Source organism: Octopus bimaculoides, chromosome 25 (genome assembly GCF_046866305.1).
Source record: "Octopus bimaculoides isolate indiv1 chromosome 25, ASM4686630v1, whole genome shotgun sequence".
NCBI lineage: Eukaryota > Metazoa > Mollusca > Cephalopoda > Octopoda > Octopodidae > Octopus > Octopus bimaculoides.
The window spans coordinates 26,495,872-26,512,033 of NC_142952.1; the positions used below are offsets into that span (position 1 = coordinate 26,495,872).

The 16,162-nt window shown below is 39.2% G+C and overlaps 1 protein-coding gene across 1 annotated transcript in view; it reads left to right on the forward strand.

The window, feature by feature from the left end:
- LOC149131138 (neuronal acetylcholine receptor subunit alpha-6-like) overlaps window positions 1–6,521 on the forward strand; it is a 104,650-nt gene extending 98,129 nt beyond the window's left edge. The window contains exons 4-6 of the mRNA XM_089341895.1: window positions 2,281–2,497; window positions 4,779–4,879; window positions 5,980–6,521. Of these exons, the coding sequence (XP_089198021.1) occupies window positions 2,281–2,497; window positions 4,779–4,879; window positions 5,980–6,418 (757 nt within the window). The 3' untranslated portion in view covers window positions 6,419–6,521. The remainder of the gene's footprint in view (window positions 1–2,280; window positions 2,498–4,778; window positions 4,880–5,979) is intronic.
- Window positions 6,522–16,162: the final 9,641 nt, after the last annotated feature.

Consider the following 16,162-nt stretch of genomic DNA (forward strand, 5'->3'; position numbering starts at 1 on the left):
TATATATATATATATATGCATACATTTTTATGTGTATTTGTGTATGTGTGTGCGTGTGTATAAACACCCGATATTTCTCGTATACATACATGCATCTATGTATATATGTATGTATGTATGTATGTATTATGTATGTATGTGTGTATGTATGCATGTATATATGTATATATATGTGTGTGTACGTACGTATATGTATGTATGCATGTAGGCGTGTGTGCATATATATACATACATTTGTATATGTGTATGTGCGTATGTGTGTGTGTGTATATGTGTGTGTGTATAAAAACCCGATATTTCTCGTATACATACATACATGCTTTCACTAATTTTGCTCTACTATATCATATGACACCTACCAACTGATCATATTAAGATTAGTCCTAGAGACTATAATAGGAAGCTGAACACCACATAGAACTAACACCTCCACACCATCGAAATGTAAGTAAAGCAAAATAAGATAATGAAAATAGCAATGAGAATAAGATAAACAACAAATCACAAAGAAACAACAAACAAAAATAAAATGAGATATTGAAGACGGAACCTTACACTTTGGAATGTCGAAGTCTACCAGAACGATGAGTGAAATAATTTTTAATATCGACTTTCAGAAGATGTTGCTGTTGTCAATCAAGATGTGATTGTTCATTCGGATAAAGCTGAGTTATGATCAAAATCAAGCCAACCGCGACCATCCCGCCCCGGCGCCTTTTCTCATTTCTTTTTCCTTTTTTTGTTTTGTTTTTCTTTGTTTGAAGGACATTTTCTTACCAGGGGCAAACATGGTTGTGTGGTGGTTAAGAAACTCGTTTTGCAATCGCGGCGTGGTTTCGGGTTTGGGTTCAGTCCCAATGTGTGCCACATCGGGCCTGTTGTTCCTTATAACCCCGGGCTAACCAATACTTTATGAGTCAGCACGTGTGTATGTACATACATTTGTATACATGTGTGTGCATGCATGTATATATGTATGCTTTTTTGTTCAGTTTTATTTAAGTTCTTCTTCAGAGAATTCAAGCCGATCGCTAACAAAGCGACAAGGCTTTTTGAGTTAAGGGACTTCCCGGTGTTTGTAAGTGGTTGAGTTGGTTGAATTGTCGATGCAAACACTCAAGTGTATAAAATCACATAAAAATCTCAAATGGAAGATTTTGGGAATATCTTACACATCTTCACTGTGCCACTAATAGATTGGATTTGGAGAATCCGTGTGGCATCTTTTGTTTTGTCTTTGAAAAACCTAAGTATGTATGTATTTATGTCTGTATTTGTATTTATACCCTCCACCATTTGACAACCTTTGTTTGTTTTAGTCACCGTAAGTTAGCGGTTTGGCAAAAGAGACCGATAGAATAAGTATCAGAGCTAAACAACAATTAAGTACTGCAGGCGATTTGTTTGACTAAATCCTTTAAGGTGGTGCTCCAGCATAGCCATAGTCTATTGAGTGAAGCAAGTAAAAAAATAAGTCACATTAAGGCGACTTGTTGGCGGAGTCATTAGAGCTTTAGACTAAATGCTTCACAATATTTGATCCGGCGCTCAGCTTTCTAAGTTTAAATCCTAGCGTGGTCAACTTTGGTTTTCATTCTTTGAGGGATGATAATAAAAAAAAGGGCTAATCCAGGGTAGCAGATTGGCAAAACTGTTCAAGGGCCGGACGAGATATCTTGCGGTATTTGTTTCGGGTTTTTGCATTTTGACAATAATACCTACGAAACCATAGGTAACAAGCTATATAAACTGAAATCGAGAAACTTTCATTGAGTAAACATCGATGGCTGCTGAGGGGAGTGGCTTGTATGCTCGGGAGACGGCTAGTCTTCCTAAAGGAAATACGTATGGCTTAATGCCGTGGACAATACCGGCCAGTAGAGACCCTAGTAATTCGGAATGAGATAATCGGGTGCGGCTTTTTGGACGCTGGTGATTTAGTACGGCTGACTGAACTTTTTTGAAACTGGGAGTAAACAGAGACACACGCTTGTACGCACATGCGGGCAGAAATATACACATAGGTGCAGACTTGGCTGGTGGTAAGAAGTTTGTTTCCCAACAATATGGTTCTGTGTTCAGTCCCACTGCGTGGCACCGTAGGCGAGTGTCTTCTACTATAGCCTTGGGCCGACCAAAGCCTTGAGAGTGGATTTGGCGGACGAAAACTGAAAGAAGCCAATCCTCCTCCTCCGCCTCCTCTTACTACTACTACTACTACTACTACTACTACTACTACTACTACTACTACTACTACTATTTTTGTTGTTGTTATTGCAGGGTGATGGTCGGAGCGTCGTCGTCGAACCGAGAAGTACGCGCCTATGAAGAAGCGTCCCAGATCTACAACACGATGTTCGTCGAATATGACAAGCGCATCCGGCCTCAGCCCAACCACACAGAACCGGTTCTGGTGAGGATGGAGGCCACTCTGGACCACATATACAACTTCGACGTCACCAATCAAATGCTGCATTCATTACTCTCTCTTAGCCTGGTCAGTTTTAATTAACCATTTTAATTAATTATTTTCTTCATATGTTTATTTTATACAAGATGGATTCCCACTTCTTATGGATTCTGAAATTCTTTCTCGATTCTTCTTCTTCTTCTTCTTCTTCTTCTTCTTCTTCTTCTTCTTCTCCTCCTCCTCCTCCTCCTCCTCCTCCTCCTCCTTCTTCTTCTTCTTCTTCTTCTTCTTCTTCTTCTAATCCCCCCACCACCGCTGCTGCTGCTGCTTCTATTCCTTTACTTCTTCATCTTTTCTTCTCTATTTCTCTTCTCCCTCCCCTTCCTCTTTCTCTCCTCCTCTTCCTCCTCTCTGTCCTTCTTTCATTTCATTCGTCAATCAGAAAAGAAAGTGGGCGGTAGATGGGCTGCCACCAACCTTGCAAGCCACCACTCTAGATTGGTGAGGTCGATATGATCACGTGATATTTCTTTGAAAGCTCTGTAAGGGCGACATCTATAGAAGAGTGGTGGTGGTGGTGGTGAAGGTGATAAGTGGTGGGAAAGTCACAGCATGGATAAGAAGAGACGGTGAAGTAGGAGAACATACAGGTGCATGTGGACAGAAGTAGAACATATATCCTCGTTTATCACGGGGTTTTGGTTTCACAAGACCATAGTGATAAATGAATCAATGATGAATGAATCATATCTGTACGCACGTTGTAAATGGAGCGAACGGTAGATTCTGTGACACCAAACTTACAGCAGCAAAGCTTCCACCATCACGTATTTTCTTGATCAACTCTGCCATTTCCGTCTTCTGTTCACTGGTGGCATGTTAATGGTTACGTGTACGTACTAGTAGCACTCCGTCGGTTACGACGACGAGTGTTCCAGTTGATCCGATCAATGGAACAGCCTGCTCATGAAATTAAGGTACAAGTGGCTGAGCACTCCACAGTCACACGTGTACCCTTCACGTAGTTCTCAGGGAGAATCAGCGTGACACAGGATGTGACAAAGCTGGCCCTTTTGAAAAACGAGGTACAGGTTCTACTCAATTTTGCCAGCTGAATGTACTGGAGTAATGTTTAGATAAAATGTCTTGCTCAAGAATACAACGCGTCGCCGGAAATCGAACTCATGATCGTCATTCGAATACTCTAACTGCTAGGCCACGCGCGTAAATCCGTATATAAGATACGCCGTTTCGCAACACGGTCATGTGAACACAAGTGATAACCAGTGCATTCTGGACCGCTGAGCATTGTACGTCATCATTGATGTGCGTTTCTGCGGTACAGACAAAATCTACGATTTATCGCCGATCCGTGTAATCACAGATCAATCCGTGATAAGCGTAACATCGCTCACAATTGAACGTACCGTGTTATTTCAGATCAATGATGGATGAATCATTGAGATACGAGGATAGATCTATCAGTGGACTGTTTCAGAAGAGCAGTAGCCGTTGTAGTAGCAGTAAAAATGACAGAGAGGTAACGAGGCGATCCGTAAACAAATGGCTGCTAGCGAGTTAGTGATTGGATCGTTGCCAGCCAACTGAATCTTCTACACTTTGAGGCTATCGAAAATGTTTGCGTGTCAGATAAGTGTGCAGTTATTCCAATGTGGATCAAACACGAGCTTTTTTGATTATCAATGTAGGTCTTAAGATCGTCAGATAATAAATTCTAGGCCAATATTCAAATGTTACTTATTTTATTGATTTCCGACAGGATGAAAGGCAAAGTCAAACTCAGCGGATTTTGAGCTCAGAACACGAAGACGGACGAAATGTCGCTAAGCATTTTGTCTGGTGTGCGAACAGTTTGCCAGCTCGTCGCCTTAGATTCTAGGTTACATTAATGCCCCTTACTGTCTTAGACCCTATTAACTGTGTTTGTGAAAGAAAGATCTCTTGATTTCTAGACAAACATATAATTCGTGGAGTACGCACAGAACAGTGAGAATTCGAACTATGACAGATGATCATCGCCGTCATTCGCCATACGTCTTTTCTCTTACGGTGTTGTGTGTTTATATCAGACGAGATTTACCAGTGTAAGGAGACTTCAAGACACCGCAGTGTTTCGTTGTGCGTCAGTTTAGTCAAAGCACTTACCAATTTACAAGAAAATGTGCTTGTGTTAACATATAATATTTGTTCACATGAAGGTTGCAGCTCCTATGCTTACATGAAATTTTTTACATTCCAGCGATTGTTTACATTTTATTTAATTCATAAAAAACAACCCCATTTACCTAATAATGTTATACATCTCAGACTATTTCAATTTTTCTCTCTCGTTATTTTTTTTTTCAAGAGATGGTCTGACAGACGTCTGGCATGGTACCCTCAAAGGCTTCAAAGTATCTATACTCAAAAAGCAAGGGTTTGGACCCCTAATCTATTTCTTCTGAACGGGTAAGTTTCTGATAATTACATCAAATTATCGAAATATCTTCTATCTTATTACTTTTTGCTTGCTTTATTCATTTGTCTGCGCCCATACTGGAGCATCAACTTGGAGAATTTTCAGTCGAATGAATCGACCCCAGTATTCATTTCAAGCCCGGTATTTATTGTATCTTGGAGGCGCGTGGCGTAGTGGTTAGGGTGTTATGCTCATGATCGTATGATTGTGGTTTCGATTCGTGAACCGGGCAACATGTCTCCTTGAGCATTATTTACCATGAGAGATACTCTCATAAGGACTTGTGGTGCATAAAAACATTCCAATTTCGAAAGTTGGTTTCGCTTTTATTTTTGCACCACGTAACCATGAAACGTTCTCCCTGGATAAACAATGTAGTGTTCGGTGTTCTAACGAAACATCCACGTTAAGTTGGACCCCACTACACACATAAATATACAGCTTGTTCATTCTCCATTTCTACTATATATCTACCCTCTCAACGTTAAACACGTTTAGCCATTTTTGATAGGCAACTTCGACACCACCTTTAGCTGCAGTTCAAGTCGGTTCTTTTAGTGGTAAACTAAACCGAGCATTAATAAGTATATATCTATTAAATTTTTTTATTTTATTTTTTATTTATGCGCTCTTTTAAAGTCTAGCCAGGCTCATGGGCCCGGTTTCCCGGTTTCTATGGCGTATGCGTTCTCCCCAGCTGGACGGGACGCCAGTCCATCGCAGCGTTACTCAAGAAACAAGAAGAAAGAGTGAGAGAAAGTCGGAGCGAAAGAGTACAACAGGGGTCGCCACCCCACTGCCGGGACCTCGTGGAGCTTTAGGTGTTTTTGCTCAATAAACACACACAACGCCCGGTTTGGGAATCGAAACCGCGATCCTCCGACCGCGAGTCCGCTGCCTTAACCATTGGGCCATTGCGCCTCCATATCTATTATATTACGTCATTAAACGAAAATTTTATGTGCGTGCGTGAGTAAATGTGTGTGTGTGTGTGTGTGAGAGAGAGAGAGAGAGAGTGTGTGTGTGTTTGTGTACTACAATTAAGCTGTCTATACATAGTGTATATTCCGTATATATTTTGTACTTTCAGTCTAGCTCAGCCTCAAGATTTGGAACAGCACACAATCTACCTCGAATACCAAGGCAACCTAGTTTGGCACCGGAAGGTTTCTGTGAAGACATTTTGTCCCACCGACCTCACTAATGAAACCCATACATGTAGCTATCTTTTCGCTTCGACTCCATTTAAAAGTTCTGAGGAACAACTGCAGCTGACAAGATTTTCCGTGGCCGAATCGTTTAGAAATCACTTCTGGAATGTTAGCAGACAAATCGAATTCCATTCTACGAGATCGCCTTCAACCAGCGATTCTACTCCAACTAATGTCCCAACCGCTGTTGGTAGCATCAAATTGACTAAAGACAATGAAGGTTTCCTCTTTTATAACGTCAACAAAGCCCTTAGATTATCTACGAGTATTTGGTTGATGGTCTTATCTTGTGTGGCCATTGTGCCGACACAATATTGAAATCCCACATTTTCTATTTTATTTATTTTTCTGTTGCTGTAAATTCCAATTAAAGGAAATGGTAATAAAGTAGAATGCAATAAATAGATTAAAGAGAAATAAACGTTACCGTGTTTTTATTTTTAAACTCTTTGCTTGTCCAAAGCATCTTCATAAGATCTCCTAAGCGTTCTTGTTTGTTTTCAGGCTTTTAACGAACCCCTTGTTTCATACTCTCTTTTTACTCTTTTACTCTTTTAGTTGTTTCAGTCATTTGACTGTGGTGATGCTGGAGCACCGCCTTTGGTCGAGCAAATCGCCCCCAGAACTTATTCTTTGTAAGCCTAGTACTTATTCTATCGGTCTCTTTTGCCGAACCGCGAAGTTACGGGGACGTAAACACACCAGCATCGGTTGTCAAGCGATGTTGGGGGTGGGGACAAACACAGACATACAAACACATACATACATATATATACATATATACGACGGGCTTCTTCCAGTTTCCGTCTACCAAATCCACTCACAAGGCTTTGGTCGGCCCGAGGCTATAGTTGAAGACACTTGCCCAAAGTGCCACACAGTGGGACTGAACCCGGAACCATGTGGTTCGTAAGCAAGCTACTTACCACACAGCCACTCCTACGCCTATGCATTATGTATAATATAAAGCTTTCCTTTCATAAGTCCGAAATTACTCTGGCGGTTGAAGAAAATATAGGGAATGAGTATTATATGTGATGTGGGGATGCCAAAGAAATATGTGCTTTGTGTCACATGTGATAAACAGGGCAAGTAAATAGTTTTAAATATTTCAGTCAAAAATTTTAGTCTGCTAGGCTGGACATATCGCAAGGTTCCGAGACAACATGTTAACCCGTGCAATCATTTAGTGACATCTAAAAGGCCACGCGAAAGACAACCACAACAACAATGGGAAGACGATTTAGTTAAAAGATATAGACCAAGTTGGACAGCAAGGGTGAAATCAAGAGTGAATTGGAAGTGCATTGTGACTAGTGGAACAAAACAACATTTGATTGTCTGGTCGATACAGAGATTCGGGAGTTTTAGTGAAGAGAAAAAGGGTACTGCTCGTGGCACCTGTAACCTCTCCCAGTTTTTTGAGATCGATGTGATTGAAATTCATCAGGAATATTTTAAGGGTTATTCATGCAGGAGGGAAAAACGACCCAACATAATACTTGGGTAAGTGACTGAAGAGATGAAAGTGTACTATTCGGGGTCTAGAATGTGAAATACAATAAGGCTGATGACAAAATGAAATACTGAAGAGTCGCATGGACTCGAGTAGGGGTCAAGGTATACAGTTTGCTAGTTCAGAAGAACAGCAGAAACCAAAGTTGTTATAATAAAAATAAAAGAAGGGAGAGGCAAGTGCATATTTGCCGTCCAGTGCCTGTTGCAGATGGATTGGACAGCCCTGGTCAATCAGTGGCTTAAACCACTCCGGGTTGGAGTTTCCAGTTCTTTCCACAATAATCCCCCGACACCACGAGCCCTGCATTTAATGACTTTAGCCAGGGTCGTCGGAACAGAACACACCTTCCATTGCCCGAACGAAGCCGAACTTTCAGCGGCTGCTTGGTTGATTACTTCCTTATGGATTTCGACCCTTTTAGTTTGCCCAGAACTACGCCAAATTTTCTTATTTATTAAAAACGAAATTCAGTTTCCATTATTGTTAGAAATTAAAATATTTCGTTGCCATGTTGTAATTCAATATGATTAATTTAAATTGAAGTTTTCATCAAGGCTTTAGTAATTAAAGAGTTATTCGCTTGGCATTATTTATGCCATTAATTATGAGGTAGGAAATGAAAATAGAATTGAATGAGGGTTATCTAGATCAGGGGTTTTCAAACTTTTTGACTTGCGGACCCCTTTATATTTCAGGCTTTACCTTAGGGACCTCCTTATAAACGCTTATGAAATTTATACATAAATATTTGCTTAAAATAACATATATTTTTACATTTATTTATTTAACGTTATTTAACAAATAGGTTTATTGTCAATTAAAAGATTTCGATTAAAAAAACATGTATAAAATCAAATTGCCCATAAAAAGTATTTGCTGTCCACGGACCCCCTGTCTTGTCCTTGCGGACCACTGTTTGAAAACCCCTGATCTAGATTAACGTCTATTTAACTTAAGTTGATGGCGAATTTGACAGGTTAAACAAATGGGATTTAAGGGCACAATCCGAGCGCAAAAGGAACGAACGTGAAGACTCGGGTTTCGATACTTGCTCAGGAATCCGATATATCTCCTACAAATATTTTGCAGGAAAGAGAACTGGTATTTGTTTGTTTCAGATGCAAATGGTTTATGAGATCTCTGTGTGCTGTGTGTAGTAGTGGCAGCAGCAGCGGTGGTAGTAGTAGTGGTAGAGCTGATGGTAATCGTAAGAACCGAAACAGGATAATTCTTGCTATTTGAGGGATTATCAGACATTATAAAGTCTAGCATTTGTATAATCTTTAGTCGAGTGTTGTTCATGATGAGATTAGGTGAGGTACGAGGTTACTTCCATGATTGGGATTAAGGCCGAGTTTCTCTTTTACTCTTTTACTTGTTTCAGTTATTTGACTGTGGCCATGCTGGAGCACCACCTTTAGTCGAGCAAATCGACCCTAGCACTTATTCTTTGTAAGCCTAGTACTTATTCTATCGGTCTTTTTGGCCGAACCGCTAAGTTACAGGGACGTAAACACACCAGCATCGGTTGTCAAGCGATGTTGGGGAGGGGGACAAACACAGACACACAAACATATACAAACACACACATATATATACATATATACGACGGGCTCCTTTCAGTTTCCGTCTACCAAATCCACTCACAAGGTTTTGGTCAGCCCGAGGCTATAGTAGAAGACACCTTCCCAAGGTGCCACACAGTGGGACTGAACCCGGAACCATGTGGCTGGTAAACAAGCTACTTACCACACAGCCACTTCTATGCCTATTGATGAGAATGAAAAGGAAAAGAAAAAAAAACGAGGAAAAGCAAAGAAAAAGCAAATAAAAACAACTGCAGGGCTTTTATGAAGAATTAAAATATTTCTTTTTGGGAATGATGTATCTCGAAGCAAATAAAGTTATATAGAACCGCGAGTAGATATTGGGTTAACAACTCATTGTATTGAAGAATTCGAAGGATGCCTGTGGGACAAAAACTCACATCTGTAAACATAACAGGCGATCAACCATTGCCATTGTTTATAGCTTTGTTTGCTTCGAGATACTGTGTTCCAAAAATGAATTGTTTCATGTTATCTCGAATTTTATAAAACCTGATAGAACCAGTTGCCAAGTGAAATGAAATAGTTTTAACGAACACCAAAATAGATCGTTTATGTCATCATTGCAAGGCACACCCTGGCTAGAATATCAATTTTCTGTTATAAACACTGTGTGTGTGTGTTTTGTGTGTTTGTGTGTGTGTGTGTGTGTGTGAGTGTTTGTGTGTGACACATTCATGTCAGCACAGACATTTATATATGAGCATATGTATATATATATATATACGTACATATATAAATGTATATGCATACACACCACCCACCCACACGCACACATATATATATATACACACCCAGAACCGCGCTAATGGCTTAGGAGTGAAATTTAGGATTTCTCGGTTTTCTGTGAATCGATTTTGATAAAACTTTTCCCAGCTGGTTTGCACACTATGGCAACACCATTGTTATGGTTTCATTATTCTGTGTAGAATCCTTTCTTTTTTATTTCAGATTCTTCACTTTTGGGGTGAACCACGCTAATAGCTTTTGAATGAAAATAGCCCACCCAGACATTTGTTTTTCAGAAAATGAAGGCTAATGATACATATTAAGCATTGAGTATATATTTAACAGAAAACCATAATAATATTATTTATTGACATAATGAATTATGTAGCCACATGAGCGCCAAGGAAGAAATGATCCGATTGTAGGACCTCCAAGACTGTGACAGATAGGGATTTAAGGAGTATTGGCCGCAAGTTATGTGGGAAATCTGGACAAACAAGCAAAGCCATTTCCGCCGCCTCCGGACTTCCTCATGTACCAAATACTACCAGAAACCACATCCCCGGGACCATGGCTTCTGTGCAAGAAGCCCTGAAACTGCCTCCCCACAGGAGTTTGAAGCTTCAATGGCCCCAAAAGTATATGGCATTAGACGAAACCAGGGTGACCCTTGATGAACCTGACGGTTGGGCAAATGGTTGGGTCTACTTTGGAGATGTCACCAACATTTACGACGCCAAGAAAAGGGTGGAGGAGTCATGTTGTGGGCTGGTATCATTGGGTACAGAGGTTAAAGAGACCGTAGCCGCCGACTTCAATCTCCTGAAGGGGGTCTTGCATCCCTGGCTAGATAGATACCGCTATCACTTCTAAGGAATCTCGTATTCATGCATGAGAACGCTCCCTCCCATTCTGCTAGAACCACCCAAACATTATTAGAGTCTTACGGCATACAAAGTGAAAGGTTGATGGTGTGGCTGCTAGTATCTCTGGATCTGAACCCTATCGAATACAGGGTGCGTAAGATATTTGAGGACAGATTTATATTTATAAAAAAAAAACAAATATATAATAACAGATAATAACTTTTCTATAAGGTTATTCAATAAAGCCACCTTCAACTTCAACAACTGCTTCTATATGAGATCTAAATCATCTACGTCCTCGAATCAAGTGGCCCTGGTTCATTTTGGACATTATTCTGACTATGGCAGCTTTCAAAGAATCTGTTGGTGTTATTGGCGTGTTCATTGAACTCCCTCTCTCGATAATGCTCTAAATGTAATAATCCAATGAATTAAGATCTGGGGAATTAGGAGGTCAAATGTTAGGGATTATGTGATCATGAAATTTTTCAGCCATCCATTCCTGTGTCACTAGAGCCATATGTGAAAGTGCAGAGTCTTCCTGAAACACATATGGCCTTCCATTGCATACAATATCTATCCAGAGCTTAGCAATTATTTCCAGAACCTCAGTGTAGGCGTAGAGTTAACTCTAAGGCCTTATGGAAAGAAGTAAGGAGGCATCACATGTCCTTCATTGCTGACAGCCCCTAAAACCATGACAGCTGCAGGAAACTTTGTATGCATAACACTTGTAACTTCAGAAGGGTCTGCACATAACCATCTGTCATTTCTTCTGTTAACTTTCTAATCTTAGTCGAAGTTTTTCTCGTTTGAGTAAAACCAAATCAAATCTTCTTCTGGATTTTTCAGTTTGTTTAAGAGCCTTTTAGATTTGATGTAGTGATTTTCTTTTGCTTTTTCTGACAAACTGACCTTTCCCCATCATATAATACATATCTGATGTCTTTGTGGACAACATTTCTGACTGTTACTTCTGACACATGGAGATCTTTTGCAATTGACCTCATAGACTTTCTGGGATTGTAACCAATGGTCTGTTGAGCTTGCTGGATAAATTCAGGTGTTCTGATGATTTCGGAGTGTTTAGAATGCTTTTTTATGCGTTGATACTGGTGATACGTTTCCAACTTCAGTCTCTAGCCCCTTACAAACTTTGTAGGCAAAAGATCTGGCAACTTTTAAAAATCGAGATATTTCTAAATCGCTATGCTCAGCCTTTATAACCACAATAACAGCATAGCTCTTCATTTCTTGAGTAAGCTGAGGGTCTGCCATTATTATTTTCTGAAACAAAGATTATACAGAGAAAGCAAAAAATTCAGCAATGACCCAAAAAAGGCATGTCTTCAAACACCTTATGCACCCTGCTTCTTTGATCCGCCATTAAATAAGATTTTATCCCGAAGGACGTCAATTTACGTCGAAAAATGTCTTATGGACGACCATGAAAGCTGCAGCAGAGGCAGTCCAACTTGTTACAGTTAAGAAATTGTCAGATTCCATGATTAATAGGGTTTTTAAAGTTATCCATCGAAATGGCGCTCATGTGGCTACATAATTCATTATGCCAATAAATGTTATAATATCATTATGGTTTTCTGTTAAATATATACTCATTGTATGCTTAATATGTATCATTACTCTTCATTTTCTGAAAAAAAAAAGAAAAAACTATCTAGATGAGCAATTTTCATTCAAAAGCTATTAACGTGGTTCATCCCAAAACTGAAGAATCTGAAATAAAAAAAGAAAGGATTCTACACAGAATAATGAAACCATAACAATGGTGTTGCCATAGTGTGCAAACCAGCTGGAAAATGTTTTATAGAAATCGATTAACAGAAAACCGAGAAATCCTAAATTGTTTTAATTTTATTTGTTTCAGTCATTTGACTTGCGGCCATGCTGGAACACTGCCTTTAGTCGAGCAAATCAACCCCAGAACTTATTCTTTGTAGGTCTAGTACTTATTTTATCGGTCTTTCTTGCCGAACCGCTAATGTTACGGGGACGAAAACACACCACCATCGGTTGTCAAGCGATGTTGGGGGCACAAACACAGACACACAAACATATACATACATACATACACACACACACACACACACACACACACACACACACACACACACACACACACACACACACAAATATATATATATATATATATATATATATATATATATATATATATATACGATGGGCTTCTTTCAGTTTCCGTCTACCAAATCCATTCACAAGGCTTTGGTCGGCTCGAGGCTACAGTAGAAGACGCTTGCCCAAGGTGCCACGCATTGGAACTGAACCCGGAACCATGTGGTTGGTAAGCAAGCTACTTAACACACAGCCACTCCTGCTATACACCTTCACACATATATGATTACGAAATACTATATGCATGCGCAGAAAAAAGAAAATGGTTTAAACGTATAATTCTGTAAGTCGGTATTCATATAAACCACTTTAGTTCGTTTCTGTCTGCGAGCAATTATTGTTTTCGACTTCAACACTTAGACATTTACATGCAATGATGTTTATACACACAAACATTACTTACTGACGCATACAGTATACGCATAGAGATACATACAGACACATACAAAAATACGCACACGTACAGACACGCATAAGTAAATATATATGTATTCACACGCATGCATGCAAACACACATACGCACATACATACTTGTGTATGTACATATATATATATGTGGAAATATGTATTGCATATATGTATGTATGTATACAGGTATAATTGACAAGAAACGTGTTCACGTGTGTGCGCTCGTGTCTCACTGTCTCTGTCTGCGTATGAATATACGTATGCATACACACTGACCCCCCCCCCCCACACATATATATATATATATATATATATATATGTATATATACACACATATATATATATATATGTTAGTGTATATGTTTTCATTTATGTGCGTTAACTACATCATTAGTGCGGTTTAGCTCCTATTTCTAGCAATGTAGGTGTTTCCTAACACCCTAGTCACCTTTAGTGACATTGGTAATTTTTCCTATATATATATGTGTGTGTGTGTGTGTGTGTGTGTGTGTGTGTGTGTGTGTGTGTGTGTGTGTGTGTGTGTGTGTGGAGGGGCAAGATATGTAAAGACGTTTCAGTTGGATTATGTGTGGAATACGAGACTTCATCAGTGCCAGTTACTGTTTATCTTTTTAAATTCACCTACAACAACACCAACAACAAAGACAACAACAACAACAATAACAACAACAACAACAACAGCAACAACAACAATAATAATAATAATAATAATAATAATAATAATAATAATAATAATAATAATAATAATGACGATCGTCGTTCCTAAACAACAGAAATTTCAAAATATATTCTTGTCTTCGGTGAAAATTTTAAACGATTTATCACGCATGTACTTTTCACTAGGGTCTATGCTGCTTACTATATATATGTGTATGTGTATATATACATATACATATATATATATATATATATATATATATATATAAACGCTTATATATTTAAATATGCATATGTATATCATATATATATGTGTGTGTGTGTATGGTTATATATCTATATATATATATATATATATATATATATATATATATATATATATATATATACGAGTTGCATTACAGAAGTTTTGAAGTTGTATTTTTTAGAAGAGGCAATTACAACTTCTTAGATTAGTATGATTTTAATATATATCATTACTGCATATCTAATAAGCTGACCTGCCAACATTTGTTATTCCAGATTGAAGGAGACGAACTAAGCCTACTAAACATTGCTTACCGCAGCTGACTATTTCGTAGAATGGAGTCGGAACGTGAAGACAATTTGGAAGTTCGTTATGCAGTGATGTTTTGTGTTAAACTGGGCAAGAACTCTGCAGAGACTTATGGAATTCTTCAGACTGCTTCAATTTTTCGTTGACACAAGAGGCCAGTCAAAACAAGATCACCGAGGAACTCATAATGATCCCCTTTTTAACAGTAAGGGGATCATCTACATCCACTGGGTTTCCTCTGGCCTGACGGTCAACGAAGATTATTTTGTGAATGTTTTTAGGGAGTTCAAGAAAAGATTCCGTTGCTAAAGGCCGGAGCCCTTGCTCCAGTACAATGCATCAGTCCACAATTCCATCCTAGTAAGCAATTACATGACAGAGATGGACTTCAAAACTATCCTTACAACTCTATACCTTGCTCCTTGAGACCTTTGGTCGTCGTCTTAGCTGAAGGAGAACCTCAGGGGTAATCATTTTGAAGACATTTAAAAGACGAAGGAGGCTTTGAAAAGGATCCGGAACACCTTCAATTTGGAAGACTTCCATGGGGCCTTCACGAAGTGGCTGGAGCGATACAATAAGTTCATTGAACTCAGAAGATTCCATTTTGAAAAAGATTAGATTTTTGTAAAGTAATGTTTGTCGCCACTTCAACATGGCTGTTCCGTACGAACCGACATTATTAGCCCCAAGAGGACGCCTCCCCTATTTTCTATATACTGTGAGCTGGAACGAACTACTGCTAACTATAGCGGACAGGGGTCCACCACTGAGGATGGGCAAAATTGCCCGAAACCGGAAGGTCTAGTGGTCCTGTCAAGTTGCCAGAAAATGGTAGGGGTTCGTTCCCCTGCTTGCAATATATATTGGGTGCAGATTGCATCGATAACCAGCTAAAGGAGGTGTCCTCACGAGGTTAAAAAATGGTAGTAACTTCGGTTCGTACGGAACAGCCTTTCTGAAGTGGCAACGGATATTACTTCTCGGTATAGTTACTAGTTTCATCTCTTATAGAAATTTTCTAACTAGCTATTATGCTTGTATTAGAGTTTTGTATTTCTTGAAATTTATAAATGCTTTTCCTTGAAAAGTCTCAGAAATTCTAGAATGCACCTCGTATTATTGTATATGCTACACTACAAAATAAAGATGCAACATTGACATTCCGGCCATTGATGGTCCAGAACTTGTTAGGGTCCCTATACTAAGTTACAATGAAGTACAAGTACTGGTATTTCTTTTAATTATGTTTTAGCCTTTATCTTGTTTCAGTCATTTGACTGCGGCCATACTGGGACATTGCCTTAAAGAATTTTAGTCGACTTAATCGACCTTTGTACTATTTTCTTTTAAAGCCTGGTACGTATTCAATCAGTCTCTTTTGCCGAACCGCTAATGTACGGTGACATAAACACACCAACATCGGTTGTTAAGCGATGGTGGGGGTGGGGTACAAACACAGACACGCGTACACCATCCCCACACATATATATACGACGGGCTTCTTTCAGTTTCCGTCTACCAAATCCACTCAGAAGGCT